This window comes from Protopterus annectens, chromosome 2.part0 (assembly GCF_019279795.1).
Source record: "Protopterus annectens isolate FY-2018-M chromosome 2.part0, PAN1.0, whole genome shotgun sequence".
NCBI lineage: Eukaryota > Metazoa > Chordata > Ceratodontiformes > Protopteridae > Protopterus > Protopterus annectens.
In genome coordinates, this window is record NC_056728.1 from 1,660,824,514 (window position 1) to 1,660,840,400 (window position 15,887).

A 15,887-nucleotide genomic window follows, 5' to 3' on the forward strand; every position below is an offset into this window, starting at 1 on the left:
TCTAAACTCAATAATGTCCTCTTGGATGGATGTTATTGTGGAAATAATGTCCTTCCATATGTATAGAGGCACAACACCTGTGGGGTCAGGTCTTACAACATCCCTGGGTGGGCATTATTTCCCCAATAATATGTACCCTGTTAGGTATTATTGCATGCATAAATACGATTGCCTTACATTCATGAACATATATCTAGATCTACTGAATTTTGGCACAGCCACAATACTCAAGGCAAAATACATAGTTTGGTATTAATGCAAAATACTTTTATACCAGTCTCATTAACTCAGAAATCAGAATGAAAAATGCAAACTGTAGATATTCTGCCAATGAGCTTGATGTTTTTTTTTATTCTTCAAGCTTGCTTAGGATATTGTCTGCCTAACTCCATCTAGCCATAATTGCAATTGTGCTTATACCTTGCCTCAGGAGAGACCATACATGTTTCCATATATACTAGTCACAGAATGTCATACACTGCTTTCTCAAGAATAGTCATCATGGATCTTCCTATGTATGAGCCATGGCAATCTCCTCCCAAGGTGGGTGAGCTGAGCCATGGCAATCTCCTCACAAGGTGGGTGAGCTGCTTCTCTGTCTCCTCACCAATGTCAATTCCTCCTGTACCCAGGCCATTAGTCAAACCCAGGTCATCTGGTGCAAAAGTCAAGGCTTTAGCCTTCTCTCCTGGAGCCATTTTGTACCTTTTGTAGCTTGAGTAACATAGCTCAAAGAAAGTTGAAAGAAAGGCCATACAATGTGCAATATGGAAGAATGAGTTAATATTTTTCAAGGTGTCAAAGTAAAGAATAGCTAATTTATTCATTGCTACAATTCATCAAACAATTTTCTTATAAGCCTCATAGCTCTCATGATAACAAATACACACTTAAAATAATGTCAGATGTAGTTATCTTTATGTGATACTGTAGTAATGGCTACTTGATTTAAAGAGGCATTCCTGTCAAATGCAGACACAAAATGAATACAGGTATATATAATTGTGAAAATATAAAACATCTTTCTTACAATTAAATGAAAGATGAAGCAGGCCTGTTCTAGCTCTTTCTAAGCAGTATTTTTCTGCTGTTTTCTATTAGAACATTTAAAGGACCACCTAGAAGAATACACTTCCAGATTTCCAAAAGTCAGAATTGTAAGAACAACTAAGAGAGAAGGACTCATTCGAACAAGACTTCTAGGAGCTTCAGTAGCCAAAGGCGAGGTTTTAACCTTCCTTGACTCCCACTGTGAGGCTAATGTAAACTGGCTGCCACCTCTTCTTGGTAAGTAGAAAAATATGCATTTTGAATTTTAAGAATTTACATATAATGCAGGTTTTTGGGTTAATTTTGTGATCAGTTTTAAATGCTTCGATTTTTTTTTACATTATAAATTTATAACTATTTAAGAGTGTACTGAAAAATCATTATGCACAATTGCCTTGCCTTCTAAGAAAAGGATTATATGGTTTCATTCACATTTTCAAAACATTCAAAATGTGTAGCAATGTTGACAGGACATGTTTATTTGCATAAAACACCAATATATTAAAAATTCTTAAAACTAACTGAAAATTATTACTTTTTCCTGAACTAGACTCAGATGGAATCTTCAGTGATGGAATATCCTGTTATACTGTGTTCTCTGTTTTTTCTGATTTTTTTTTTTTTGTGGAAAAGTATAATACTAATATCTGCACTGTTGTAGAAGTGTGTAAAGAAAAAAAAGAGTTTATTTATTGTGCAACTGGTTTCTGATCAGCGATAACTAAATTAGAAACAGAGCCCCACTTTAATAAACAAAAGTGCTTCAAGTCATAAGTAGCTGAATCAAATCAACCAGGACCAGAACTGTCAGTTTAGGCCCAGCAATGATGATTACAATCTGCAATACAGGGGAAAGCATAATACATCAAACTGCATTGCATATTGCATGAAATAAAGCAAGTAAGATAGGTGCCAGTAACAAAGACCAGTTAGAAAATGTGTAAAGAATTGAACTGAAGTAGATGAATACTGAGCTTAAAAATACCAAGCAGGGTATTTTCTTAGCCACATTTGTAACTGGCAAATATAGATGTGCTAAATAAGGAAGACAAACATGTATGTCTCTAGGAAGGGGTTCTACACAGAGTGGGGGGGGGGACAGAATCATTGGGTAATGATGACCTAAGAAAAGCATAGTTTTGAATTAGCTATAGACAGACAGGAAAATAATAAATAGTCAGAGGAGTCTTACTTCCCCTCAAATAATTCTCATTTGATTGAGCTAATGAAAAATTATAATTTATTGTGGAGGGACCCTCTGGCTGTAAAGTGGAGCAACTTTTGACAGACACATGTAATAGTGTGGCTAATGTTACTCAGAAACAGAGACAAAAAAAAAAAAGAAAAAAAACTCCTTGAGAATGGAAGTTATTTGGAAAATAGCATAAATGTTCATGCATTACTAACTGACACAAAATCAAAAGAACTATGAGAGTTCATTGACTCATAGGTGTACACTAGGCTAATGAACACTAGGGCCCTTAAAAGCCTAGCTGTGCAACCCAAATGTGACCCACAAATGTGATTTATATTTGATTTATAAGGAGTGATTTACTGACTGCCTCTGTCCATTAGAGACATAGGAGCTAGACCAGGGTGTAAATTTCTGATTACCCATCTATTGTTCTAAGTTATACTTTGTGACGATAGGAGATACTGCCAGCCATGCCAGGAGAAATAGGACAGTGCATTTGTAACATAGGCCAGCACAGCTAGCTGGAATTTTGTAAATAATTATTTGTCATTTGTATATCAAACTGATTTGTACCGATACTTGTGTTGAAAATGTATTTGTGAGGTTTGCTTGTATTAAAATGTATCAACAGTGTGCTCTGATGGAAGGAAAAGAGTTGTGCATGCATTATTATAACTGTTTAAATCTATACATTGTAACAGCATATACTGTAAGTGAAGAGGTTGATCTTAATCCACCTGACTTTGCAAAATATTCTTGAAATTAAATTACTTTATGGGTTAAGCCATAAATATATTATCCAACAGTTTTGAACAGAGCCAGAGATGCAATGTCTGTGCTAGAGAATAGGTTGTAGCTGTTGTAGGAAGAGTGGCATGGTTCTATGGTTTTATGATTTCCAGCAGCTGCATCACATCTGAGCAAACCTCTATCTGTATGTATTGTAGCACATAGGTGCTAAACCCTGGTAACTTCTGTGACAAAGGGAAATACTGCCAGCACAGCTAGCTGGAATTTTGTAAATAATTATATGTCATTGGTGAATATCGAAATGATTTATACAAGATGCTTGTGTTACAAATGTATTACAACTGTAAGTCATGTGTATATCAAACTGCTTGTACAAATGTGTTGAAAAGGTATTTGTAAAAGTGCTGTGTATAAAATGTATCCACAGTGTGCCCTACTGGAAGAGAACAGAAATGTACGTGCACTATTGTAGCTGTTTAAATGTATATATTTTAACAGTGGAAACTAAGATACAGGAGGTTAACCTCAGTCTAGTCTACTTTTGAAAAATATCTGAAATTAAATTACTTTATAGGGCGCAATAAAGAGACTACCTGTCAAGTTTTCAATGCAGCTATAGACACAGAGTCTTTGCTAGGAAGCTTTCTGTATTGTCCTTGGAGAGATCTAATTGCTATTTTTGAAGCATAATGGAATACAATTGTTTTATGATTTCTAGCATCTGCCAAAGATCTGAGGAAAAACCCTTGTCTGTATATTTTTACATGTAGATACTAAATGCTGCCAGCTTCTAGCCATGGGGGCTGGCCTGGGAACTAGAAGTCAGATGGCCAGAAATTATGTCATTCTGCAATCTATCCTAGCAGTAATATTTTGGATATTAGTTTGAGAAGTGTCTTAGTGAAACAGAGCATTCTGCATTATGTCTTGGACCTGACAACAACAAGATCCACTCACCACATTTGCCTTGGTCTACTGAAGTAAGTTCTAGGGAACAGTATAACTCTTCTAGATGCAGTCAGGAATATAGTGAAATTTAGTTTAGATGTTTTTCTTTATTTGCATGAGCATGTACTGCAATGTTATTTTAAATATTTCCTGTGGTTTTGAAACATGATGTCACTGTGAATATATATTTAGTATTGTCTTGTTCTTTTATTATTTATTATTAAATATATGTAAACCTTTCATTGTGGCTGATCTGTATAGAGATATTTAAGTTTTGAGAGTACTTGCATATTTATTTGGTGACACTGTATGGGCCACTCCTAACAGCCTTTTGCTCTTGGTCAAACTACCATTTATATTAATATTAATATTACACTGTAAGATTGGACACCCTTTGTTAAGAACCTTAAAGTAGCTGATACGGAGTGACTGTTGGCAGTGGAAACTACCTTATACTTTGGGAAGAAGGGTGTGGGGCTAATAAACCTGTGCCAGCTTTTCCAAGGTGTGGGTGTGCGTATGTGTGTGCATACATGCGTGTGTGTGTGTGTGTGTGTGTGTGTGTGTGTATGTGTGTGTGTGTATCAAACCTCAAAGAGTGTGTGTGTCAGCAACTTGGGCAGGGACACAAAAACTAGTTGGACAGAGAGGGTGCTGGAGGTCTTGGCTTGATCACTCAGCTGAGATCTCAACTCTATAACTGTGCCAGTGGACAGTCTTATTGGGGATTTGGAGGAAGAGGGAGTAAACAGCCCCAGACTGACTTTGGTTTCTGTGTGCTGTTAAGGGAAATTTCACTTGATGCAGAGAGTTGCTTCTGGAAACACTGTGTGTACTTGCAATCCTCTCAGGGAATGTCCCTCACTGTTGCCAGTGGTGAGAACTGAGGCTCCTTGATAACTGGTCCAATGGAGGGTCACCCATTTGATGAGCAGTGGTGAGATATCGATATCACATTTGGTTGGCAGTGGTGGTATCACCACATCACATATTGGGATTCAGTGGTGTGGAAATTGTGGATATTGAACTCTTGTAGCCTGTGAACAGTGGTCACTAAAGAAGCTGTTTGTACTCTCAAGCAGCCACACAGTAGACATTACAATAGTTTTATTTATTTTTGTTAGCTTAGTTAGTCATGAAGACAGGCAAGGATGTTGTTAGCAGAGGATTATGGCAAGCTGACAAGGAGCCAGTTTGCTGAGCTGCACCATGCCAAAGGACTGGTGCATGCCAACATGACTAAAGCAGAACTGATTGCAGCCTTAGTCACAGCTGCATCACAGACCAGCAACCAGGAGGACACCCAGACTGGCTTTGTGGATGTACAACTCTGAGAAAATGGACAGTTCAACTTTACCTCAGAGGATTTAAAAATCTGTCAGGAGTTAAACACACTTGAACTGGAGGCCAGACAGTTGGAACTAGAACCAGCAGAGACTGAGGCATCTGGAAGCTGAAGAAAATGAGAGATTGAGATGTTTGGAAGCTTAATAAAATGAGAGGTAGAGACAACATGAAAAGGAGATGCTTACTCTTCGCCATTGTCATTGAGGTAATGAAGAAGGGAATAACCAAACCCCAGATGCCATAAAGGGCAATACATTTCTTCCACAATTTACAGAGGGGGATAATTTTGATAGTTTTATTCATGTTTGAAAGGGTATGTAAACAGTATAATGTTGACCAAGGGCTCTTATGATAACGCTGTAACTACTGTTTCTAAATTGTCTGACACTGATTGCTTAAATTATAATACAGTTAAAATTGTTTGAGTGTTTTTAGTTAACACCTGAAGCTTATAGAAAAACATTTTGTGAGCATAGATGCAAGGCAGATAAAAGCATATGTGAACATATTGCTGAACTAAGCACTTATAGGTGGGTGAGTGGGTGTCAGGTCACAACTTTTGAAGGGCTGGCAGACATTTTGGTGATGGAACAAGCCTTTAGGACTTTGCCTGAAGACATGAGAATCTGGTTAGCGGTAGGGAATGCAATACTGCAGATGAGGTTTGGGAAAAAAAGAGACCTATACCTAGCAAGCAGGGCATCACTGCACAGGAAAGAGATACCCAGCGTTGTACATGGATATAAGGGAAACCATGGTGGGCAGCCTAAACTGCCCCAACAGAGTCCGCCAGTAACAGGGGAAACCACTAGTTCAAGTACATGGCCATGATCATGGGTTAAATATTTTAAATATAACCAGTTGAGCCATGTAGCATATAGATGCCCATGGAGGCAAGGTGAGGAACAAAAGGTTGGAAAGCCAGCAAGTGGGAATGACAGATGCCAGTGGTAAGTTGTCTGGAGATAGCAAGGGTACCAGACCACAACAAGAGGTTATATCCTATCTTAGTAGATGGAAAACAGGCCACTGTTTAGACAGACACAGCCTCTGACATAACCATTGTGAAGCCTGCAATGGTTTAAGAGGAGCACTACTTGCTTGGGCAGTCAACTCCAGTCAGAGCTTTAGGAGGCACCTTATTGCAAATACCTTTATCTTGACTGGGAGAGTGGAAAAGGAAGCAAGCAAGTAGGTGTGTTTATGGATATCCCTGCAGATGTCCTGATAGGGAAGGATTTTGATAATGCATTACCTTGTGTGCATGCAGTTACATGCAGTCAGGCTTGGAAATAGGCATATGGGTCTGGTAGCCTTTGGGGAGACCCATACAGACTGCACATTTTAAGCCAGGACTGGTGATGTGGCTGCTTCAGGGAGGTCGTAGCCTCTAACAGTGAGACTGAAGGTGAGTGACAGCTGCTTGTGGGTACTGATGTTCCCTTGGACAGAGTGACTGCAAGGGCAGAGGTGAGTAGTAGCACCCAGGCTGATAGTGAGGCACAGCTATCAGAGGATGGCAGACTTCCTGTGGAAGGTGAACTGGGAAGGGTTACAAAGAGAGAGTAGAGACAGGCTCAGCACTCAGACCCTACATTACAAGGCTTGAGGGAGGTAGCTATGGAGGCACCTGATTCTCAAGGAAAGGGGGAATCTATATATATTGGGACAAAGGGTTACTCTATAGAGAGTGGACCCTGAAGCAGGGCTAGAGAATGAGAGAATACAGCAGTTGATAATGCCCAGAGCCTAACATATGGAACTCCTAGCCATAGCCCATGACACTCCCTTTGCAGGTCATATGGGCATAAAGCTTACCAAGAGACATATTATGCAGAACTTTTACTGGATTAGGATTTCCACGGATGTAATAGGGTACTGCAGGACCTGTGAGCAGTGCCAACAACTAGGCAAGGCAGGAGACAAGGTGAAAGCTCCTTTGATGCCTTTGCCTGTGATTGAGGAGCTATTTCAGAGGGTAGCTAAGGATATTATGGGGCCTCTGAGTACCTCAAATTCTACAGGGAAGAAGTACATCCTAGTGGTAGTAGAGTATGCTACCAGACACACTGAGGTGGTGGCTCTGATCTCCATTGGGGCAGAAAAGGTGGCAAATGCTTTGTTAGAGATTTTCAGCAGGGTAGGTTTTCCAAAAGAAATACTGAATGACAGAGGTCCCAATTTCATGTTATACCTGCTGGCTTCTCTGTGGGAGCAATGTGGGGTGAAGCACCTAAAGACCACCCACTACCACCCCCAAACTAATGGTCTTGTGGAGAGGTTATACTCTACACTAAAGACCATGCTACAGGCATTTGCAGACCAGTTTAAGAGGGAGTGGGACAAATATTTGCCCCATCTGTTGTTTGCTTATAGTGAGTTTCCCCAGGAATCCACAGGATTTTCACCATCTGAGTTGCTGTATGGGCGCAGGGTGAGGGGACCTCTAGATGTGATTCGGATGACTGGGAGGGTGAGTGTGAATCCCAGAAGGAGTCTGTTATGGCATATGTCCTAAACCTCAGGACAAGGCTCGGGAAACTCATGGGCTTGGCCCAGGAGAACCTGGCAGAAGCCCAACAGCAGAAAAAGGTCTGTTATGACAGGAATGCTCGAGCTAGAGAGTATGCTGTGGGGCAGCAGGTTATGGTTCTCATTCCTGTCAGACACAACAAGCTGCAGGCAGCTTGGGAGGGACCCTTCAAGGTGGTAAGCAAGGTCAGTGATGTTAACTACATTGTAGAACTGCTAGGCAGGAGACAGGGGAACAAACTGTACCATGTTAACATGAAGAAACCTTAACATGATAGGGAGGCCCTTGTGCTAAACATTTGCAGTGGATGACAGGAGGAGTCTGAGGGAGAACTCATGACTGATCTCCTCAGTGAGGTTCAGACTGACACCTCAATTGGAAGGGGTAGCAATTTCCCAGCAGCTATCCCCTACCCATGTTCGAGAAATCTAATCAGTTTTACAGGAGTTTGGGGGCATGTTCACTGGGAAACCAGGGTGTACCCACCTGGTGCAGCACCATGTGGATACAGGACCCCAAAGGCCTATCACACAAGCCCCTTCTAGGGTGCCTGAGAGAGTCAAACAGATTCTGAGGGAGGAAATACAGGAAATATTGGAACTGGGTGAAAAGTTATTTACAATGCAGCTGATGCTGCTGCTGAAACCAAAGTCTGATTACGTTATTAAGTTATGCACAGTTACTAATAAAATGACTTATTTTCATAACAGATGACACATACTATACTGTTACAGCTACAGCTTTAATGTTCCAGTTTGCTTCTCACTGCAAGTTCAAATGATAACTTTCCTTTCTCCATTTACCTCAGAACAAACATGTTACTACAAATACCAAATCTAACAAAAAAAACAGATTTAAAATAATTTTGTTTCGATGTCCTTTTATACACTTTTTTTGTGCCTTTCAGATCCTGTCCATTAAAGCAGTCTTTTGATGTTAATATTGTTGGAATTTGCTTGATGTCATGCAGTTTGCTGACTGTGTTCTATTTCAAGGTAAACTTAGGGAGCTGTTTCATAGGTTCATAGGTAGGTACTAGGCTATTGGCCCTAGGGCCTATATAAGCCTAGCCAAACAGTGCCCTGGCTTTTGCCACCCAAGAAAATTATTTTCCTGTGCCCCTGTCAAGCAGAGCCACAGAAATGATCCCCGTGGTGAATTTCCTATCTCTCATCCAATCATCAAGACTTTTCTTGAAGAGTGCTAATGAGGAGCTTTGTTTGATATAGTTAGGTAGTTTGGTCTAGAGTATGGGAAGTCTTTGGGACAGGAATCTATCCCTCCAGCATGTTCTGTTTATTGTGTTGACAAGGTTTAGGTCCCTAGAGCATGTAGATTGGAGGGATTGGGATTTCTTTAAGTGGAGCATGTCCAACAGCTCTGGGTTTGACATAGCTTTGTATGTTAGGCAGAGATCACCTCTGAGTAGGCGATATGCAACAGAGTAAAGCTGGAGTTTTTTGAGACGGTCATTGTAGGGCATCTGTTTGAGGCCAGTAATCCTCTTTGTGAGGTATTTCTGCGACCTTTCCAGTTGTTGTAGATGTCTTGTGAGGTACATACCAAAAGGGGCATTGTACTCTATAATGTGTCTAATGAGTGATGAGTAGAGGGGAACAATGACCTCTTTTTTCCTGGATAAGAAACCTTTTGTGATGAGGTGTGTCACGTAGCAGGATTTCCTGACTACTGTGGCAATGTGATTATCAAAGGAGAGACTACTGTTTCTGTCTCAGGTCTTATCTCTAAGTTTCCTTGAAGCTTGTACCAGGCACAGAACTTCTGTATCACACACAGTAGGATACCAAAACATGCATTTATTATTTTCTACTTATTTTCAACTAAGATAAGCGTAACCTTTTAATGTATATATGCTAGCTAACATAAATGTACATGCATCTAAATGTATATATTTTACTACATATATTCTAGAAAACAGGTGTGCATGCACTATTGTAAGTGATTAAATGTGTATATATATATATATATATATATATATATATATATATATATATATATATATATATAAAACAATTTCTCCCTCTTTGTTTTAAAACTACTCAAACAGTTTGCATCAAGATATATTCTTTGGTCACATCATAATTTTCACCATGATTTAGAGAAAACACATTAGGAAGCAAAATTTTTAGCTTTCTTTTGATACAACAGGTCAAAACACAATTCCAATAATAACCAACATTACTACCAGAACTGGGAGTATAATCCAGTCTAATAGCTTTTTTCATTTTGCAGACCATCCTGTAAAAATGTCTCCCCAGTTATGAGCTGTGTCTGCGTCAGTTTTTTTCTGCTAACTTGATGAACTGCCCATTCGATTCTCAGTTAGAGCGTCTTCTGTGTGGCGACATGCGTGAATGGGCGTTCCTTCGTTGAAGGTTGTGCGTTAGGCCCGGCAAGCCAGCATGTCAAAATCTACTGCCAATCATTAGCAGACTGGAGTTCCGCTGTGGTGACCCCTAACTGGGAAAAGCCGAAAGAAAGAAACAAACAAACAAACAGAATTTAATTCATGACTTAGAATTGTTCTACTAACCTTTTGCAACGGTTGAATTCACTGTTCACTGTTATTTATGACTTTAAATAATGATTCTAGTGAACATCCTACATTAATTATTGACAATGCTTGTGGATTCCATTGCAAAGGCATTACAGCCTTGCTTTCTGAAGTAAACATATATGTGTCATTATACCATGTTAGATGGGTAAGGTTGTTGAGACAACCTACGAAAGGATGCCGTTTAGTAAATGTTAAACTCTGATTTGGTACAAAACATACAAACTGTGGGGCTATCTCAGTGAACATTTTTGAAACTAGAAGGTAGAGTTGTCCATTTACATAATATTGACATTTATTGACATTTGTTAACTGGGTTTGTCCAACTGGGCTTGTGGCCCATTTTCAGTGGAGACCCGATAATTTTACAGAATGTTGTAAAAAACATGGTTCATATACTGATGAGTGCTGACCACATACTAATCCATTAGCTGTATGAGTACAATGTTCAGTTTTGTGAATTCTGTTTTGTAAATCAATATAATTTCCCTCTAACTGGGTTAACCAGTACTGGTATGGATAGAATGGTGGTCCAAAAATCAGTGGTAAAACTACAACTTGACACATTACTTTTTAACTTGTTACATTATAAAGTGTAACTTTTCCTGTACAGTATGTATTTGTGCAGGTCATTCACTGCCCATGCATTTTAATCCAGTCAGTACCTGGGATCCATTTTTTAACATGGTTCTCCACACATATTCATTCATAGGTTCATAGGTTCATACTAGGCTATCTGCCCTAGGGCATTTATAAGCCTAGCCAGAGTGTGCTTGGCTTTCGCCACCCATTTTAAAATAATTTTGCTATGCCCTTTTTCGATGTTAGTGTACTGTGCCTCTGTCTAACAGTGACACAGAAGTGATACCCTGGGTAAACCTATGATCTCCCGTCCACTCATCAAGATTCCTCTTGAAGAGAGTCAATGAGGGACACTGCCTAACCTGGACTGGGATTTTATTCCAGAGTGAAGGGAGCCTCTGGGTTATGAATCTGTCCCTCCAGCATGTCCTATTTATTTCAGTGCTGAGGTTCAAGTCTCTCGAGCACGTAGCTCGATGGGATTTGGATTTTCTGAGGTGCAGCATGTCCATTAATTCTGGGTTGGACATGGCTTTATACGTCAGGCACAGATAGCCTCTGAGCAGGCGGTATCCCACTGAGTAGAGCTGGAGTTTCTTTAACCGGGCAGCATATGGCATCTGTTTGAGCCCTTTGATTCTCTTGGTGAGGTACTTTTGGGGTCTTTCCAGTTGCTGCAGGTGTCTGGTAAGGTACATCCCAAAAGGGGCATTGTACTCAATTATGGGCCTGATGGGAGATGAGTAAAGAGGCACAATGACCTCCCCTGATCTAGATGTGAATCCCTTCATGATTAGGTGGGCTATATAAAATGTTTTTCTAACCACTTTGGCCACGTGGTTGTCAAATGAGGGATTGCTATCAACTTGGATCCCCAGGTCCCTAATTACTTCTTCTGTACTTAATGGATTACCACCTATGTGGTAATTTGTGGGCACTTTGTTTTTGCCAAAGAGGATGACTATACACTTTTTGGCATTTAGCTTGAGGCCATGGCTCTGGCACCAGTTGTCTGTTTCTATGAGGCCCTTTTGGAGGATGCTTGTGTCGGCTGGAGTGTCAGTTATGGTGCCCAGTTTGCAGTCATCTGCAAACTTGGTCAGCCACGGTCCTTCTGTGTTGGCCTGTACCTCCGAGAAATATATACCGAACAAGAGAGGCCCCAGGACTGAGCCTTGTGGGATGCCACTTGTAACTGGTTTGGAGTCTGACATGGCTCCAGCAATTCTAACCATGTGGGTTCTGACCTTGAGCCAGTTTGCAACCCATCTAGTAACATAGGGGTTTATATTTAAGCTGGTGAGCTTATCTATAATGCCCGAGTGGGGTATTGTATCGAAGGCTTTTGCGAGGTCCAGGTAGGCTGTGTGGACCACCTTCCCCTCGTCAATGGCCTTAGTGACTGTTTCAAATAAATCAGCTAGGTTTAAGAGGCAGGCTCTGCCCTTAACAAAGCCAAACTGGGTAGGATCCAGTGTCTGTAGGTCCCCAATATCTTTATTTATGAGGTCTATGATGATCCTTTCCATAGCTTTGCAGACCAAGCTAGTCAGGCTTATGGGGCGATAGTTTCCAGGATCCGTTGAGGCACCACCTTTGTGGAGAGGGACCACTGTTGCTGTATGCCACTCTTTGGGTACATATCCGGTAGTAAGGCTGAGATTGAACAGTAGTTTTATGTTTGGGTTTACCTCTTCTTGGAGTTCATGTAGGACGCAGCCTGGGACGCCGTCTGGTCCCATTGATGCTGTGTTTATTGCTTTGGAGAGGGTAGCTCTTACCTGAGCATCTGAGATGTCAGGGGGGCAGCACTCTGCTGGGATAGATATTTGCCCTTTTGCTGGGGAGTGGGGGGGAGAAGTTTGTGCTGAACCCGTCAGCTAGGATGTTGGCAATGTCTGTGGGTTTGGTGTATTTTTTGTCATTTTGGACTAATTCTGAGCATATCTGGGAATTCCCACCCAGGTTCCTAACATAACTAAAGAAAGCCTTGTGATTATCCTTAGTGTCCTGTGCAATTTTTCTCTCGAAGCTGGCCTTAGACGATTTTATGAGTGCCCGTAGTTTTTTGCTAATACTGATCAGAGATTCCTTCCCTTTTTGGAATTTTGCTCTATCATGTAGTAGCTTTCTCCTTCTATTGTATAGTTTGTTTATGGCTGGGGTCCACCAGACAGGACGTCTGCCTTAGAGAAGTTTTTCACTGTGGTTTTCTGGGCAGGGGGTAGAGTTGGGATGTGAATATCCAGTGAGATTAGTTTATGGTCTGATCTTACCAATGAGGGATACACTTCTGGTCTGGAGCATAGAGTCCCCATGTTGGTGATGATCAGATCCAGTATGTTTTCCCCTCTTGTGGGAGTGGTAACAAGTTTTTCCATAGCATTTGAGTTTATAAATTCTAGGAACCTTTGGGCTAGGGTGTTGGAGCTAGAGTAATGCTCCCAGTCTATGTTTGGGTAGTTGGAGTCGCCCAATATAATGGTGTTTGGAGAGACCTTCATATTTTCCAGTGTTCTCAGGAAGGCCGAGTGGGGTTCCTGGGTTTGGGAGGGTGGTCTGTAGCAGGCTATAAACTGGAAGGCAGTTTTACCCACTGTTAGTTGCACATGGATAGTCTCTGATGCTTTGTGCTGTGCCACCAACCTGGAGGTGTGGGTATCTTTGATGAATATTGATACGCCCCCTCCTTTTGTGCTTTGGTCCAAGTTTTGGGGCCAAAAAGCATGGTATGAGGTATAACCTGGTAGTGCTGAGGTGCTGAGGTGCTCTCGGGAGCCTTGAACTAGGTTTCTGTTACTGCACAGATATCGATGTTCTCCATGCTAAGGAGAGTTTCGAGTGCGTGCTTCTTGAGGTTTAGACTTCTGGCGTTGAGTAGCATTACTCTTAGTTTCTTATCCCTTGTGATACCTATGGAGGTGGGTTTGTCTTTTGAGCCTTGCCTAAAAAAGGCACTATGGGGGTAGCAAGAGCCTTTGCCAATATCCGAAAGCCCAGGGTTGACAGGTGCAAGCCGTCCCTAGCGAAGCATCGTGGCTTGTTGAGCATGTCATCCCAGGCTGACAGGCATTGGATCCCCTTTGAATGACACCAATACTTAAGCCAATTGTTGAAATTGATCATCTTGTCTTCATATTGTGGCATCATTCTTGGTGAGGGTAAGATGCTACTCAAGGTCAGGGTCTGGGCTACATGCTCAGAGAGCTCCTTTATGTCTCTTTTCATGTAGTCCAGGGAGGTACGTCTCAGGTCATTCACACCAGCATGGACAATGACTGAGTTATATTTGTACTTGCCTTGGAGTGACATGAGTGCTTGTGTTATGTGACGGATCCTAGCGCCTGACAGGCAGCTCACCGTGACCTTCTCCTTGTTCAGCCTGGTGAGCGGGACGTCAGTGTGCCTGATGACAGAGTCACCTATTACAAGTGTATCAGGTGTGTTGTTTAGCCTTAAGGGCTGTGACTGTTCGGCACACTGGCTTTGTGAGCTATGTATTATGCGTGTTTTGTTTTGGGGTAGCGGTTGTTTGGGTGCCTGCTTTGGAGGTCTCTGCTGCTTAGGCAGATTTTTATTTAGAGCCTCAGAGTATATTTTTGTGTGTTTATGTGTTTGTTTTGCTGTCGTGGTAGGTCTATGTGAGACTGGAATTGTAGTGAGTGTGGTTTCCTTCTCCTCCTGACTGGTTAAGCCAGTACTGAGTTGAGAGAGCTTAGCCTCCAGTTTGGCTGTATGGTTGCATCTCTCACATGTGCTGGAATTTGTTGGGAGGAGGAGAGGGTTGCCTGTGTACATGAGGCAGTTGTAACATTGCCTCAAGATTCCCAGATTCACCAGCTGGACCGGAGAGGAGATTGACAACTGACCTTTGTACATGCTAGAATAGTATTGGGAATTCCTTTATATTCATTGTTAGACATTAACTTTGTTTGCACTGAATTTTTTTGTATTTGTGCATACAATGACTGCAAAGTACATTCTGTCCAATCTACAAATTTAGTAACATTAACATCAAAGCCTAATCTGATAATTAAAGAGTTATTAAAACATTGCAAAAAAGTTTTTTGAAAATGTATGTCTCTTCTGTGATGTCCATATGTTAGGTAACCATTGTGCTTGTAAATGTACTTTGTGAAATATCCTGACCTGTCTGTTTTAATCTGTTTGCCAATATTTCTATGTCAGTTGAGTTTAATGGCCCTAAGCCTGTACCCCAAATCCCTAAAAGGGTATCATACCATGCTCTTCATCTTCTACAGCCAGTAGTGTCAGGAGGGAATGAGATATTAAAGTGTACTACTGTTTTTGGTAGTTTTGTCCCACTACCGTACATGTTGATGGTACCCTGAATACTTGATCAAACTTTGCTGTGGGATTATTATTAAAGGTTCTGATAATAAAAAGGCAAGGCTGTCTCCCAATAATTACTGAATCATTGATGCAGGCTAATATATTTCTCTCTCATAGTTCTTTTTCAGACCCTTCTGCAATACTGTTTACACAGTCCATATAAAATTGAAAGAGTGCCCTTTCTCTTTGCAGTATGCAGTATTGTTTTGTAGGGATATATTTACTTTACGTTGTGAGAGTTGAACATATGCATGTTTTCTGGCTGTGATTAAATCTGTTACATTGTAGTTAAAGGAAAGGTTTCCAACATAACATTTTTGTCCCTCTGGACAAGAAACGTTACCTTAAGTTCTATTTGTAGTATCATTTTCCCACCACAACCTTATATTAGTAATATTAGTCTTGTATACTTTTTCTGCTGGAAACTCTACTATTCCTGGTGCTATTATACAATTACAAAAAAATGGTAAAAAACAAAAGATATATTGGTTTAACTAGCACATGCTTAAATTTCCACATTTTTACATAATTATTTACATTTGCTGTTGTCTGCC

The 15,887-nt window shown here is 40.8% G+C and overlaps 1 protein-coding gene across 1 annotated transcript in view; it reads left to right on the forward strand.

Moving 5' to 3' along the window:
* The window catches only part of LOC122792867 (polypeptide N-acetylgalactosaminyltransferase-like 6), a 1,270,224-nt gene that overhangs the window by 163,725 nt on the left and 1,090,612 nt on the right, over positions 1-15,887 (forward strand). The window contains exon 3 of the mRNA XM_044060426.1: positions 1,078-1,287. Coding sequence (XP_043916361.1) covers positions 1,078-1,287 — 210 coding nt within the window. The remainder of the gene's footprint in view (positions 1-1,077; positions 1,288-15,887) is intronic.